Source organism: Cricetulus griseus, chromosome 2, assembly GCF_003668045.3.
Source record: "Cricetulus griseus strain 17A/GY chromosome 2, alternate assembly CriGri-PICRH-1.0, whole genome shotgun sequence".
Taxonomy (NCBI): domain Eukaryota; kingdom Metazoa; phylum Chordata; class Mammalia; order Rodentia; family Cricetidae; genus Cricetulus; species Cricetulus griseus.
Window position 1 is genome coordinate 103518778 of NC_048595.1, and position 15822 is coordinate 103534599.

Genomic DNA, 15822 nt, shown 5'->3' on the forward strand with positions numbered 1-15822 from the left:
TAAAAAGCTGCTTTATTTATAAGTGTAAAGAGTGGTTTGTTGTGAAAGATAATTTTCACCACCATCTTAATACCACTCATGCATTTGTGTCAATGTGTCTTCCACCATGATTGAATCATTATATCTTTCTGATGTACTTGACACTGTTTAAAGTTTGCTAAGCACACTTTCCTGGTCAGCAGTATTGACTGTCTTACTATAATCAGAATAATCACATAAACTACTACATTTGAAGTAAATGATATATTGAGTACTGTTAATTTAAATATGACTTTTCTACACATAAGTAATAGACCTGCAGAGTAAAGGGTCTAGAAAATGACTCATCCTAAACAGCTCTAATTTTGGCTAATACCTGGACTTGCTTCTGTGTTAAATCTATATTATTTTTTCATACTGACAATGTACAGTCATATGTGTCTGCAGAAGTCTATACATCTATCTGTGTGAACAAGTATCAATACTCTTATACCTTTGTATAACCTTCTTCAAGATTCTGCGAAATGAAAGCACATGCAGAGATGGGCATAGGTGGCACTAGGAATTCCTTGTTCTGTCAATTCTAAGGTGTTGCCAGAAAATGTTAATTCAGGCAGATCATTGTACAAGTATATATTATGAGACAAAGTCATAATAGCTTGATCTGATGGTACTTATTTTTTAATTTCCTCTATCTTCTTTTTCCCATTTCTTCAGTCCAGGGCTTCTTTTTGTAGCCCTTACTGCCCAGCAACATGCTGTGTAGAAAATGCTGTCCTCAATCTCAAAATCTGCCTGTCTCTGCCTCCCAAGTGCTGAGATTAAAGGTGTGCACCACCAAACCTAGAATGATGAGAATATCTTAATACTATCTTTTATATGATACTACAATGCTTTGATGGTTTTGATACTTTCTGGTGCAATATTTCAGGTACTTTTTATATCTTTATGGCTTCAAACTTAACTCAGATTTAATAACATCAAGATACACTGCTTTTGTCAAAATACTCTACGGACAGAGTATTATCTATGCATCATAATAAACATTCAAGTGGTTGTGGCTATTTGTGTGGCCATTGATGTTGGGCATTTCAAGAATAAGAGACTGGTGTGTAAGCATGAGTGTGTGTGTGTGTGTGTGTGTGTGTGTGTACGCATGTATGTATGTTAGTGTATGTGTATGGAGGACAGCATATGTTAATTGTGCGATGTGTGTGGGTGTACATGTGTTTTTTGTATAGTATGTCTGTGGGCAGTGTATTTGTAAGTGTGCATAATGCCTGTTGGGTGTATATGTGTAGTTTGGGTAGTGTATTTGTATATGTGTGTATATTTGTGTGTACTGTGTATGTATGTGTTTGTTCATGTGTTAATTCTTTATCATCAATGCTCAACTGTTTCTTTAGTGTCAGATGACATTTCTAACTCCAAAGGTTATCACGGATGTATTTGACATAATTTTTACAACTATCCTCTCCTTGGAATGTATCTCTCTGACATCTACACCCACAGTTATCCAGAAACTACCCATGCACTCCTTCTAAAAGCTTAGGGCCAAGAGGATCTGGCTAATTTCTGGTTCTAAATTATCTGTTTTTTAAATTATAAAAATCATTTTTTACAAGAAAGAAGAGAGTTGTCAAGGGTAGAATGGAGACAGGAATGCTTAGAAGAGAGAGATCAGAATGCATTATAAACATGCATGAAATTGTCAAGTAACAAATTTCATTAATAATTAAGAAATGTAAAATATTATGTTACTATAAAGATTGCTTGACTACTTACATATTGTTTATAATTATTCATATCCCCAAACTATATTCTCCCTTAGATTAAGCCCTTTGCATTACAGGAGCAGTTTCTCTAGCAAAAGTTCAAGAGGCAGTTTTTGGAGTCTGACTCATCAAGAAGGAAATCACATCTGTGTGAAGTCAGGTGTTTTTGTTAGGCTTTTATGGTTCACACAAAGACCACCCCTCAGAGCCAGACAGTTTACTTTTTGGGCCTTTTTCCCACTGACAGAGTTTCACCATCACATATCAGATGAAAAACATTCTCGAGAGTTCTCAGTTGTTGGAGAAGTATGACTTTCAAATGAATATGGGATGGTTATTTATATTAATATTTCTACTCAGGGCTGTACGGATTTCATTTGACCTAATTGTATGTATTTGTATTTCTGATACCCAAGTTTCAGTTTTAAGTGACAGCTATATAATAAATTATTTGCTTTATTCCTCAACACATGCATAATGTGGAAAAACACTATCAGCCAGCAAAATGATGACTGAGAAGAATCCAAGATCCTTCCATCAGTTATTTTTATCTTAGCAGGAGAACTTTGATGAAATAAAAATATAGAGTACTTGAAAACTAATTTGAAGTCATTTATTGTGATTATTACAATTGATTACAGAAATCCATTTGTTTAATGTTATTTGCAATATTTAGGAAATGTATTTTGAATGACGTTATAATTCATTTATATGACAAAATAAATTAGTGTCTTTGTTACTTTTCTATTACCATGACAAAATATCTTTGGCCAATGCAACTACTAAAAGAAAGCATTTTGTTTGAGAATCACAATTCCAGAGGACAGTAAGTCCAGGACCATCATGGTGGGCAGTAGGTGAACAGGTAGCCAGGCATGGTGCTGGGGGAGAAAGAAGTTGGGGAAAGGGAACATGAGGAAAGGAGGAAGGGGATGCTGTGGTTGGTATATAAAATAAATGGAAAAAAAATTTAAAAAGAATTTCATGAGGGTAAAAAAAAAAAAAAAAACTAGCCCAGAGATTGTTTCTGATCACTAGCATAAGGCATAACACACACACACACACACACACACACACCACACACACACACACACACACACACACACATTATTTTATGTGCATGTGCCTGTGTGTGTGTTTTACATATATATATAATATATATATATATATATATATTATATATATATATTATATATATATCGTCTACAGAGACCAGAAAAGAATATTGGATTCCCTGGAGTTAGTGTTACAGGAGGTTATGTGTCTTTCTTCATGAGTGTCAGGATGTGTTTTAGTTATGGTTTCTACTGCTGTGATAAAACACAATAAACAAAAGCAATTTAGTGAGTAAAGTGTTTATTTCAGCTTATAGTTCTACATCACACTGTAAGACCCCCGGAAGCACAGGCCTCCAGGATCTTTTCCCAGGACCGTGGCCACCCCAATCACCATGTGGAGGCAGAAATTTGATGCAAATAGCAAGAGGCTTTAATGAAAGGTGGACATTTGTACAAACTGGCTTTGTCAGCATGCAGGCTAGAGAGCAGCCCCGTCCCCCAGACACAGGTGTTTTTAAAGGCAAGAACCACAAGCTTAGGGAAGGGCCTCAACTGTGTTCATTGAGTATGTGACCTGAGTCATGGGTTCCTAGGAGGCCCTTTGTCTTGAGGAGAGGGCTGGGAATTAGATGGCCTCCTGACCCACCAGTTGTAAAACCTGCAGACCTCAGGATATGCTCATCTTGCCTGAGTAAATGGAAGCTATTTCTTTGTTTTAATTGGACCCTTAATTGTTAATTATTGACACATTGGTAAGTGAGGCAATCTGTTTCCTTTGAAAGACCCCTCTCCCTTAGCCCTTTCTTTCTCAAGTTTGTCTCCTCTTCCTCCTGTCGGCGGCTTCCCCGATCCCCACCCCCGGTGGCCTTTCCCCGCCCAGCCCGAGGACAAGCACCGGGTGGGGCCGGCCCGAGAATGAGCACCAGGTGGGCCAGCCCGAGAACGAGCACCGGGTGGGCCGGCACGAGGGCGAGCACCAGGTGGGTCAGCACGAGAACAAACACCGAGTGAGCCGGCCTGGAGCTCTGCCCCTGAGCCCCCGCCCCGCCCGAAGAGAAACACTCCGTCCCAAGGTCTCCGCCCCCAAGGTCAGCCATCAGGAAAGGGGGGGGGAATTGAGTCTGCTGTACCAGACACCAGACCTTGAGAATATGCTGATCTGGAATGGCTCTGTGTCTCATTTGAACCATCCAATAGAAATAATTCTGTATTTCGCCTCATTTGAAAGACTCTGTGTTTCACCTCATTTGAATAACTCTGTACTTTGCCTCATTTGAATAACCCTGTATAGCGCCTCATATACATTGACCAATGGGAATAGCTCTGTACAATGCCTCATTAGAATTATCCAATCGAATCCCTGCTCCTAGCTTGCGCCTTTTTCCCTATATAAGGACCCCTTTCCCTTGGCCCGGCGCGCTTAGCCACACAAAGGCTAAGTCGCCCCGGGTACCCGCGTCTCCAATAAAGCCTCTTGTTTTTTTTTGCATCCAGTTCATGGCCTCGCTGATTCCTGGGTGTGTGGGTCTCCCTCTACGAAAGTGCCTCTTCGGGGGTCTTTCATTTGGGGGCTCGTCCGGGATTAGAGACCCCCCACTCAGGGACCACCGACCCACGTCTTGGGAGGTAAGTGTTGTGCGGATCCGCTGTTTTGTCTTGTCTGGTCTGAGTCCGTCTTGTGAACTGCGCTTGCGTTTGTAGTATACAGCTGTGTACATTTGTATTTGGCGGATCCGAGAGGAGCTGACGAGCTCGGACTCCCGACCGCGGCTCCAGGAGACGTCCTGGTAGCGTTTGAAGCCCTCAGGGTGAGGGATTTGTATTTTGAACTTGGGAAGCCCTCAGGGTGAGGGATTTGTACTTTGAACTTGGGAAGCCCTCAGGGTGAGGGATTTGTATTTTGAACTTGGGAAGCCCTCGGGGTGAGGGATTTGTACTTTGAACTTAGATCTATGACTGGACATTTTCCCAGTCTCTTTGGAGAAGGCCCTCGGCTTGAGGGATTTGCAATCTTTACTGGGGACGAGGAAGGAGGGCCCCCTTCCTCGACCCCCTCTCAATTCCTTCTGTCGACTCTCTGTCGAAACCGCGCTGCGAAAGTCTGTTCTGTGTTATTCGGTCTTTGTCTTGTAGCTGTCATTTGTGTCCTCCTAAGCCTAGAAACTATGGGGCAAACTGTCACCACTCCTTTGTCCCTAACACTCTCGCACTGGAGAGATGTACAGGAATATGCTCATAACCAATCTGTTAATGTGCGTAAACGCAAATGGATTACTCTTTGTTCTTCAGAATGGCCGACCTTTGACGTAGGCTGGCCGCGAGATGGTACCTTTAACCCCCAGACTATATTCCAGGTAAAAGAGAAGATTATGGATCCTGGACCACACGGGCATCCCGATCAAGTGGCTTATATCGTCACTTGGGAGGCTTTGGTTCAGGACCCCCCTCCCTGGGTACGTCCTTTCTTACATCCCAAGGGCCCCTCTCTCCTTCCCCCCTCTAACCGCTCCAACCGACCCATTCCTTTGGCCCCTACACCACCCACTCCTTTGATTCCTCCCAACCCCCCTTCCCATTCCAACCTTTACCCTACCGTGGTGAAAGACACTAAGGCTAAAGAAAAGAAGACACCTAAGGTACTCCCCCCGGGAGAAGACCAGTTGGTTGATCTATTAACGGAGGAGCCCCCGCCATATCCGCCACTGCCGCCCCCACCAGAGGCAGAAGCGGACTCCGCCGCCGCCTTGGCGGAAGCGGCCCCTGACCCTTCCCCAATGGCTTATCGACTAAGAGGTCGCAGGGAGCAGCCCGTTCCAGATTCAACCACTTTGCCCCTCCGAACTGGACTGAACGGCCAACCTCAGTACTGGCCGTTCTCAGCATCGGACCTCTATAACTGGAAAAATAATAATCCTTCTTTTTCTGCAGACCCCGTGAGGCTGACATCTCTCATAGAGTCGGTACTCACGACTCACCAACCCACCTGGGATGATTGTCAGCAGCTTTTGCAGGTCCTCTTAACCTCGGAGGAGAAACAGCGCGTGCTACTAGAAGCACGAAAAAATGTCCCAGGAGCAAACGGGCAGCCCACCCAGCTACCCAATGAAATTGATGCGGCTTGCCCTCTTGAAAGACCTGAATGGGATTTTACCACCGAAGCAGGTAGGACCCACCTGCGTCTCTATCGCCAGTTGCTGGTAGCGGGTCTCCGGGGGGCAGGACGCAGACCCACTAATTTGGCCCAGGTGAAGCAGATAATACAGGGTGCGGAGGAATCACCTGCCGCTTTTCTAGAGAGATTGAAAGAAGCGTACAGGATGTATACTCCCTATAATCCGGAAGATCCAGGTCAGGCCACCAACGTTTCTATGTCCTTTATTTGGCAATCAGCCCCGGACATAAGAAACAAGCTTCAAAGGCTAGAAAATCTACAGGGATATACACTCCAAGATTTGTTGAAGGAAGCAGAACGTATTTTTAATAAGAGGGAAACACAGACAGAAAGAGAAGAACGTTGGAGAAAGGAAACCCAGGAGAGAGAGGAAAGACTAAGACAGGAAGCTGAGGAAAAAGAGGTTGCGAGAGACCGTAAGCAGAATAAAGAAATGAGCAGGTTATTGGCCACAGTAGTGACAGGCCAGAGACAGAATAGACAGAGGGATGACAGAAGGGGGCCCCACCTGGACAGGGATCAATGTGCTTACTGTAAAGAAAAAGGACATTGGGCAAGAGAATGCCCTAAGAACCCCCGGGCCAAGCTTCCACCGCCAAGGGTTTCTGACCTCCTGAACCTAGAAGATTAGAGGAGTCGGGGCCAGGAGCCCCCCCCTGAGCCCAGGATAACACTGCAAGTCGGGGGGCATCCGGTCACCTTCCTAGTCGATACAGGGGCACAACATTCCGTTCTGAATCGGTCACCCGGACCCCTGAGTCACCGGACTGCATGGGTACAGGGAGCTACAGGCGGAAAGCAGTACCATTGGACTACAAATCGGCAGCTCCAGCTCGCGACCGGTAAGGTTATGCATTCTTTCCTCCATGTGCCAGATTGCCCCTACCCCTTACTAGGACGGGACCTATTGACCAAATTAAAAGCTCAAATACACTTTGAGAGGTCAGAAGTCAAAGTCACAGGGCCAGAGGGAATTCCCCTTACCATCTTGACAATGTCCATAGAAGATGAATATAGACTCCATGAAAAGAGGACTAATTCGAACAATCAGGAAACCCTTGATCACTGGCTTGCGGAATTTCCCCAAGCCTGGGCTGAAACAGGAGGAATGGGCCTTGCCATTAACCAGGCCCCAATTATAGTAACCTTAAAAGCTGCCATCCTTCCTGCATCCGTCAGACAGTATCCAATGCCTAAAGAAGCCCGCGAAGGAATTCGGCCACATATTAAAAGGTTACTTGAACAAGGGATTCTGGTGCCCTGTAAATCTCCTTGGAATACACCCTTGCTACCCGTTAGGAAGCCGGGAACTAATGACTACCGGCCAGTGCAGGACCTGAGAGAAGTCAATAAAAGGATAGAGGACATACACCCTACTGTCCCCAACCCTTACAATTTGCTGAGTGGATTGCCACCTAACTATACCTGGTACACAGTCTTAGATCTTAAAGACGCTTTCTTCTGCCTCCGCCTGCATCCCACCAGCCAGCCTATATTTGCCTTTGAATGGCAGGATGCGGCCCTTGGAATCTCTGGGCAGCTGACTTGGACTAGGCTACCTCAAGGGTTTAAGAACAGCCCTACCCTTTTTGATGAAGCTTTACATCAGGACCTGGCAGAATTCCGGGTTAGGTACCCCGCTCTAATCCTCTTACAATATGTAGATGACATTCTCCTGGCAGCCAAAACCAAAGGGGAATGCAAGGAAGGCACTCAAGCCCTCCTCCAGACTCTTGGGAGCCTAGGGTACCGGGCATCCGCCAAGAAGGCCCAGATATGTCAGAAACAGGTGACCTATTTAGGATACAAGATAAAGGATGGACGTCGATGGCTAACGGAAGCCCGTATGCGAGCCATCTTAGACATTCCCACCCCACAAAATCCCCGCCAACTGAGAGAATTCTTGGGAACGGCAGGCTTCTGCCGCCTATGGATCCCTGGGTTTGCCGAAATGGCGGCTCCCCTCTACCCCCTCACTCGGCCAGGGGTTGCTTTTAAATGGGAAGAGCCCCAAAAGAAAGCCTTCACCGACATCAAAAAGGCTCTCCTTGAATCACCAGCCCTGGGTCTACCGGACTTAGCTAAGCCATTTGAACTTTTTATAGATGAGAAAGAGGGCTATGCTAAGGGAGTCCTCACCCAAAAACTGGGGCCTTGGAGAAGGCCCACTGCATACCTCTCCAAGAAATTGGATCCTGTGGCATCGGGATGGCCACCCTGCCTTCGAATGATTGCCGCTATAGCCCTGCTGGTAAAAGATTCTCACAAGCTAACCTTGGGGCAGCCTTTGACCATACATGCCCCTCATGCAGTAGAGGCAGTCATCAGACAGCCTCCAGACAGATGGCTTACTAATGCCCGAATGACTCATTACCAGACTATGCTGTTAGACAAAGACCGGGTCCACTTCGGGCCTTTGGTGACTCTGAACCCAGCCACCCTGCTCCCCCTCCCTGGGGAGCCCGAGGCTCATGATTGCTTATTGGTATTGGCCGAGGCCCATGGAGCGAGATCCGACCTGACTGACCAGCCTCTACCTAGCCCGGACCACATCTGGTTCACGGATGGAAGCAGCTTTTTGCATCAAGGAGAACGAAGGGCGGGCGCGGCAGTAACCACAGAGAATCAGGTCGTCTGGGCCCAGGCACTCCCCCCTGGAACTTCCGCACAGAGGGCAGAACTCATAGCACTCACGCAGGCTCTAAAATTGGCAGAAGGTAAGAGGCTCACCGTGTATACAGACAGTCGTTATGCCTTCGCCACTGCCCATATACATGGAGAAATTTACAGACGGAGGGGGCTGCTTACCTCCGAAGGGAAAGACATTAAAAATAAGGAGGAAATCCTCGCTCTCTTAAGGGCTCTTCATCTGCCCGCTGCCTTAAGTATCATACATTGCCCTGGACACCAAAAAGGGGATTCTTTCGAAGCAAGGGGCAATCGAAGGGCAGACTTGGCTGCCCGAGAGGCGGCCCTGACCACAGACACCACTAACCTCCTGGCTCTAGAGCCCACCAACGACCATCCCTTCCCCTCATGGGACTATGAACAAAGAGACATCCAAACCCTAGAGAAATTGGGAGCCGCAAAGGAACCAAACGGGGATTGGACTTATGAAGGAAAGACTGTCATCCCCTACCGGGTAACCAAGTACCTAGTGACATTTTTACATAAGATGACACATCTGAGCTCCAAGAAGATGCGGGAGCTCCTCGAACGAGAAGAGGAATTCAATTTCCTTTTGGGGAAGAACGATATTCTAAAACAGGTAACTGAGCAATGTGATGCGTGCGCCCGAGTCAACGCATCCAGACTGAAGCTTCCTCCCGGGAACCGGGTCAGAGGCTACCGGCCCGGAACACATTGGGAGATAGATTTCACTGAGATTAAACCAGGAAAATATGGATACAAGTATCTATTAATTTTTGTAGACACCTTTTCAGGATGGGTTGAAGCCTTCCCTACTAAACATGAAACAGCCAAGATCGTTACTAAGAAATTGCTTGAAGAAATCTTTCCCCGTTATGGGATGCCTCAGGTACTGGGAACAGACAATGGGCCCGCCTTCGTCTCCCAGGTAAGTCAGTCAGTGGCCACCTTGTTGGGGATTGATTGGAAATTACATTGTGCTTATAGACCCCAAAGTTCAGGACAGGTAGAAAGGATGAATAGAACAATCAAGGAGACTTTAACAAAATTGTCGCTTGCAACTGGCACTAGAGACTGGGTCCTCCTACTCCCCCTAGCACTCTACCGCGCTCGTAATACCCCTGGACCACATGGGCTCACACCCTTTGAGATCCTGTATGGAGTACCTACTCCTATCATTAACTTTCTTGATCAAGATGTCTCAGATTTTGCTAACTCCCCTTCTCTCCAAGCTCATTTACAGGCCCTCCAACTAGTACAACGGGAGGTCTGGAAACCCCTTGCTCAAGCTTATAAAGACCAGAGGGACCATCCCACCATCCCCCATTCCTACCAGATCGGGGACACTGTTTGGGTCCGGCGTCACCAGGCCAAGAACCTTGAACCCCGCTGGAAGGGACCCTACATCGTTTTGCTTACCACTCCCACCGCACTCAAGGTAGACGGCATTGCAGCTTGGATACATGCTTCACATGTAAAGCCAGCCCGACCCACCGATTCAGCCACTGCATCAGAATGGACCGCACACCGCACTCAAAATCCTTTAAAGATAAGACTCTCTCGTACACCCTCCTGTTGATTGGTTGTCTGTTTACCCCCCATGTAGCAACTAACCCCCACAGGGTTTATAATATCACCTGGAAAATAGCCAATCTAGGGACCGGGGAAATAGCCAACCTCAGCACTTATATAGGGACTCTACATGATGGGTTCCCTCCTCTCTATGTCGACCTATGTGACTTAGTAGGGTCTGATTGGGATCCCTCTGACCAGGAACCATTCCCAGGGTACGGATGCCACCACCCTGGGGGAAGGATAGGAACAAGAAGCAAGGATTTTTATGTTTGCCCCGGCCATAAACCAACTCATGGCTGCGGGGGGCCGCAGGAAGGGTACTGTGCAAGATGGGGATGTGAAACCACAGGGGAGGCTTACTGGAAACCCTCTTCCTCTTGGGATTTCATCACTCTCAAACGGAGGGAGATCCCAGGGTACGCAGGGAAAGGACCATGGAGATGTGGGCAAAGAGCCTGCGGACCTTGTTATGATAGTGCCGGAGGGGGAGGTTTTCAAGGCGCCACCCCCGGAGGAAAATGCAACCCTCTCATCCTAAGGTTCACAGATGCTGGAAAAAGAACTACTTGGGATAGTCCTAAAGTCTGGGGACTCAGGCTGCACCGAGCAGGGAAAGATCCGGTGACTTTATTCTCCCTGTACAGACAAATTACTCCCCTAAGCCAACAATCAGTCGGGCCAAACATAGTAATAGCGGACCAGAGATCCCCAACCCATTTTCAAGTCCCTAAACCCCCTACCGTTCCTAAAGCTATCACTCCTACACCAGGTGCTGTCACCTTCTCCCCCACCCCAGATGCCCTAAACATCGAGATAACCAGAGACCCTCCAGGTACCAGAGATAGATTATTACAATTAATCCAAGGAGTTTACCAAGCCTTAAATTTTTCAGACCCCAACAAGACTCAGGAATGCTGGTTATGCCTAGTTTCCCGGCCCCCATATTATGAAGGCGTGGCAATACTGGGCAACTACTCCAACCAGACCTCAGCACCTACCAGTTGCGGAGCTGCTATGCAGCACAAGCTCACAATATCTGAGGTCTCAGGAAAGGGGCTATGCATAGGCAGGATTCCTTCCTCACATCAAGAATTATGTAACCAAGTAGAGCCATTATCTCAGGACAGCCGATACCTTGTTGCCCCTTATGGAACTTATTGGGCTTGCAGTACTGGGTTGACTCCCTGTGTCTCTACCACTGTTCTCAACACCACCATTGACTTTTGTATATTGATAGAACTTTGGCCCAAAGTCACATACCACCAACCTGAATATGTTTACAGCGTACTAGAGAAATCAACCCGATATAAGAGGGAGCCAATATCCTTTACCGTGGCCCTATTATTAGGAGGAATAACAGTGGGGGGCATAGCAGCCGGCATAGGGACCGGAACCGTTGCCCTACAGGGAATTAATCATTTTAAGCTTCTACAACAAGCCATGCACACGGATATCCAGGTCCTAGAAGAGTCAGTCAGTGCACTCGAGAAATCCTTAACATCACTCTCTGAGGTGGTCCTGCAGAACAGACGAGGATTAGATTTATTATTTTTACAGGAAGGGGGGCTATGTGCTGCCCTCAAGGAAGAATGCTGCTTTTATGCAGATCATACAGGAATAGTTAGGGACAGCATGGCCAAACTTAGGGAAAGGCTAAAACAGAGGCAACAGCTATTTGAGTCTCAACAAGGATGGTTCGAAGGATGGTTTGCTAAGTCCCCCTGGTTGACTACCCTTATATCCACGCTCATGGGACCTCTGGTTATTCTATTTTTGATCCTCATATTTGGTCCCTGCATTCTGAACAAACTGACTCAATTCATCAGAGAACGACTATCTGTTGTACAGGCCTTAGTCTTAACTCAACAATATCATCAGCTAAAGCAAATAGATCCAGAGTATCCAGAGACCTCTGAATGAAAGATTCCATTCAGTTACAAGAGAAATGGGGGAATGAAAGACCCCTGTCCCTTAGCCCTTTCTTTCTCAAGTTTGTCTCCTCTTCCTCCTGTCGGCGGCTTCCCCGATCCCCACCCCCGGTGGCCTTTCCCCGCCCGGCCCGAGAACAAGCACCGGGTGGGGCCGGCCCGAGAATGAGCACCAGGTGGGCCAGCCCGAGAACGAGCACCGGGTGGGCCGGCACGAGGGCGAGCACCAGGTGGGTCAGCACGAGAACAAACACCGAGTGAGCCGGCCTGGAGCTCTGCCCCTGAGCCCCCGCCCCGCCCGAAGAGAAACACTCCGTCCCAAGGTCTCCGCCCCCAAGGTCAGCCATCAGGAAAGGGGGGGGAATTGAGTCTGCTGTACCAGACACCAGACCTTGAGAATATGCTGATCTGGAATGGCTCTGTGTCTCATTTGAACCATCCAATAGAAATAATTCTGTATTTCGCCTCATTTGAAAGACTCTGTGTTTCACCTCATTTGAATAACTCTGTACTTTGCCTCATTTGAATAACCCTGTATAGCGCCTCATATACATTGACCAATGGGAATAGCTCTGTACAATGCCTCATTAGAATTATCCAATAGAATCCCTGCTCCTAGCTTGCGCCTTTTTCCCTATATAAGGACCCCTTTCCCTTGGCTCGGCGCGCTTAGCCACACAAAGGCTAAGTCGCCCCGGGTACCCGCGTCTCCAATAAAGCCTCTTGTTTTTTTTGCATCCAGTTCGTGGCCTCGCTGATTCCTGGGTGTGTGGGTCTCCCTCTACGAAAGTGCCTCTTCGGGGGTCTTTCACCTTCATGAGCCCCTAGGGGAGAGTGGCCATCTGGGAATTCTTGGTACCTAGTTATCTTATGGCCTTGTAAGGGAGTAATTGCTTGCAGCTGGTAAATTCTAGGCACTAAGTCACAGTAGTGGCCTTAGTCAGTTTCTGGGTTAGGCTGCCCTACATTCCATTTGGAGAGTTTCCTTATATGGGCTACAGTTCTTTGCTAATTTTTAAGTCTTTCAACACTACATCACTGAGGGAATCCTAGGCAGGAGCTCAAATAGCAGATGAACCTTTTTGCAGAGGTTGATTCAGAGGCCAGAGAGGAGAGCTGGCTACTGCCTAAGCCCAACTGTTAGACACCCCCCCCTACCCCACCCCCCCGGGAAAACTCAGGTATCCGGGGTCCCAGGCCACAACTGTGGTCACTCCAATCACCAGGCAGATTTGAGAGCTTGCTGCAAACTGCACAAGGCTTTATTGTAATTTAACGAGCTAACCCCATGTTAGCTCGGGTCTTTCACCCACCCACCATGGCGGATGGCTAGAAAAGACGGCTCCTAGGGCCTCCCAAGAGATCTTATAGGACAGCGTAAGGGGAGTGTCTAGGGGTACACACAGGCTCACGATTGGTGTGCCTCTAGGCTTGGAGGGCTTGCCCTGTGTTGATTGGTCAACTGGTTGTTATGGACCATAGGCCCTCCCAGGGTGGTTGCTATACTTTGTGCGTCATTGCTGTGCACTTGTCCGTAAAGCACACCCAGGGTCATAAAGCATAGCGCCACCAGCTAACTTCTGATTGGTTCCTTGTCACGAGGCAGGCATCTGACTTTCTAGTGTCTAGGACAAGGTCATAGAAGCATGTGTTCAGCCATTATGGCTGCCAAAAGGGAAGCTGGTCCCTTCACAACAACAGTACCCACATCAATCACTAATCAGGAAAATGTCCTGTAGACTTCTCTACAGGCCAGCCTCACTCTCTGCTTTCTTGGTTAAGATTTCCTATTCTCTAATATGTCTAGTACTGTAACAAGTTGACAAAAGTAACCAGCACAGAATGTTAACATGGATCTTTTTCAAGATCACTAAGTCCTCTTAATAGCTGAATTCTCTCTGCAGGCTTTTATTGCTGCTTTTTACTTCATTATACTTGGAGTTCTAAATTATGTACAAAGCTCCTATAAACTAGGTGAACTCTATCACTGAGCCATATATATATGTTAACATATATATGTGTTAATATATAATTCACCTCATGATAAACCAACTCCTTAAAATTTATCCTATAGTGGATATTATGTACTACCAAATGATGTGATTTCCTCATATATTCATAACCAATAAAGACATTCCATACCCATCATTAGCACTCCCTATTACTTCAGTGCCTAGTAACTGACAAACATTAATCTATTTTTATCTATAAACTTGACTAGTTTGAGCATTTAACATATTTTGAATGAAGTGTTATTCCTGGCTGATTACTTAACCCTTACTTAACTTCATCCATTGCATAGCAGTCAATAACTAACACTCTTGTATTTTCTATTTCATTGAATGGATATACTAGGCATTGGTTTTCTTTCACATTTGCTTAAAGGACAGTTGTATTATTATTTTAGGTATTCTGGACATATTGCCACTGTGAATTTACATGTGTTAATATCTAAAGAGACAAGTCTATTCAACTGCTCATTTATACCTGGACAGCCAATTTTTGGATGGCAGAAGAGAAGTTCCATGATTGTGGGGAACCAAATAATTCTGTTATGGAATATTTTGGGGCCCAGCCTCCAACTCCTGTAAACATGGAACACCAGAAAGCTCAACATTCTATTGTTAATTGCCAGTAGGGCTACTATTGTTTACCATGGCCTCAGAGTAACATGCCTCTTAATTTGCATCTCTGTGGCTTAAGCTTTGAGTAGGCCCATGCCTGGGCTGAGGACTCTGCCTATGTGACCAAGAGTTGTTTAGGTAATGTTTGAATCAATAGAATCACTTGATGTTAGCTATATACATTATAATAGATGCTTCCTGATGCTGTCCTTGCTCTTGGAGGACTATTTAAATGGACTTCTCAATAATCCCAGGATTCTGGCATCAGCTAGGAGCCCTCCTGAGATGATATGGTATTTCCAGTCTCATCATTAGCATCTTTGGGTAATTAAACTTCCCTAGTCCACATACCTCCACTCAGAATCAGACCAGGACTGTATGGCTGGCTCTGTTCACAGTCCTGAAGACATCGGTCCTGAACATATGATTCACAGCTTCTGAAGATGAAAACATTTTTTGTTTCAAAATGGCTACATTGTATGTATGTGCATGTTTGTCTTCATGCATGAGAGAGCAATTGCACATTTTTGTACATGTGTGCATGTGTTCACATGTCTCTATGTGTGTCCTTTCTATAGTATCATATAGTCACTAACATTCATTATGTCACCTTGATGAACTTTTACGTGGTTTTGACTTTTACTTACCTGATGACTGCTAATATTGAATATCTTTATGAGTGTTGTTTTTATCTTTGGGTAAATATCTACTCAAATCAGTATTTAATGCAATTGTGATTACATTGTAAAAATGTAAGTTTTAAAATATGTTCTGTGCATATTTTCCCCTTTTATATATTTTATATTAAACTTGTTCTTTTTACTGTATCTTTTCACTTACTGATAGAATTTGAACATTATAGCTCCTAGATTTAGCCCTGTAATCAATTTGGAGCTTCTGTTTTTATTGAATGAATTAAGGAACAAAAGCACTTTATTAGTTTGCATGTGGATTTGGTACCACTTGTCGAAGGCGTTGTTTTTTCATAGGCATCCTGATAGTAGATTCCATAGTCTAATGAAGTTGCTTCTGAGACATCCTGTAATGTTTGTCCTGGACTCA

At 45.8% G+C, this 15822-nt stretch overlaps 1 protein-coding gene across 1 annotated transcript; it reads left to right on the top strand.

Annotated features, from left to right (window-relative positions):
• The first annotated feature begins 9528 nt into the window (after positions 1 to 9528).
• On the top strand, positions 9529 to 12143 carry LOC113834402 (MLV-related proviral Env polyprotein-like). Its single transcript, XM_027403384.2, has one exon. The coding sequence runs from the start codon at positions 10149 to 10151 to the stop codon at positions 12126 to 12128; it is 1980 nt and encodes a 659-aa protein (XP_027259185.1). The 5' UTR covers positions 9529 to 10148; the 3' UTR covers positions 12129 to 12143.
• The last annotated feature ends 3679 nt before the right edge of the window (positions 12144 to 15822 follow it).

Bases quoted from the DNA above. Each gene is read 5' to 3' on its own strand.
- LOC113834402 (XM_027403384.2), top strand. From the start codon at position 10,149: ATGGACCGCACACCGCACTCAAAATCCTTTAAAGATAAGACTCTCTCG.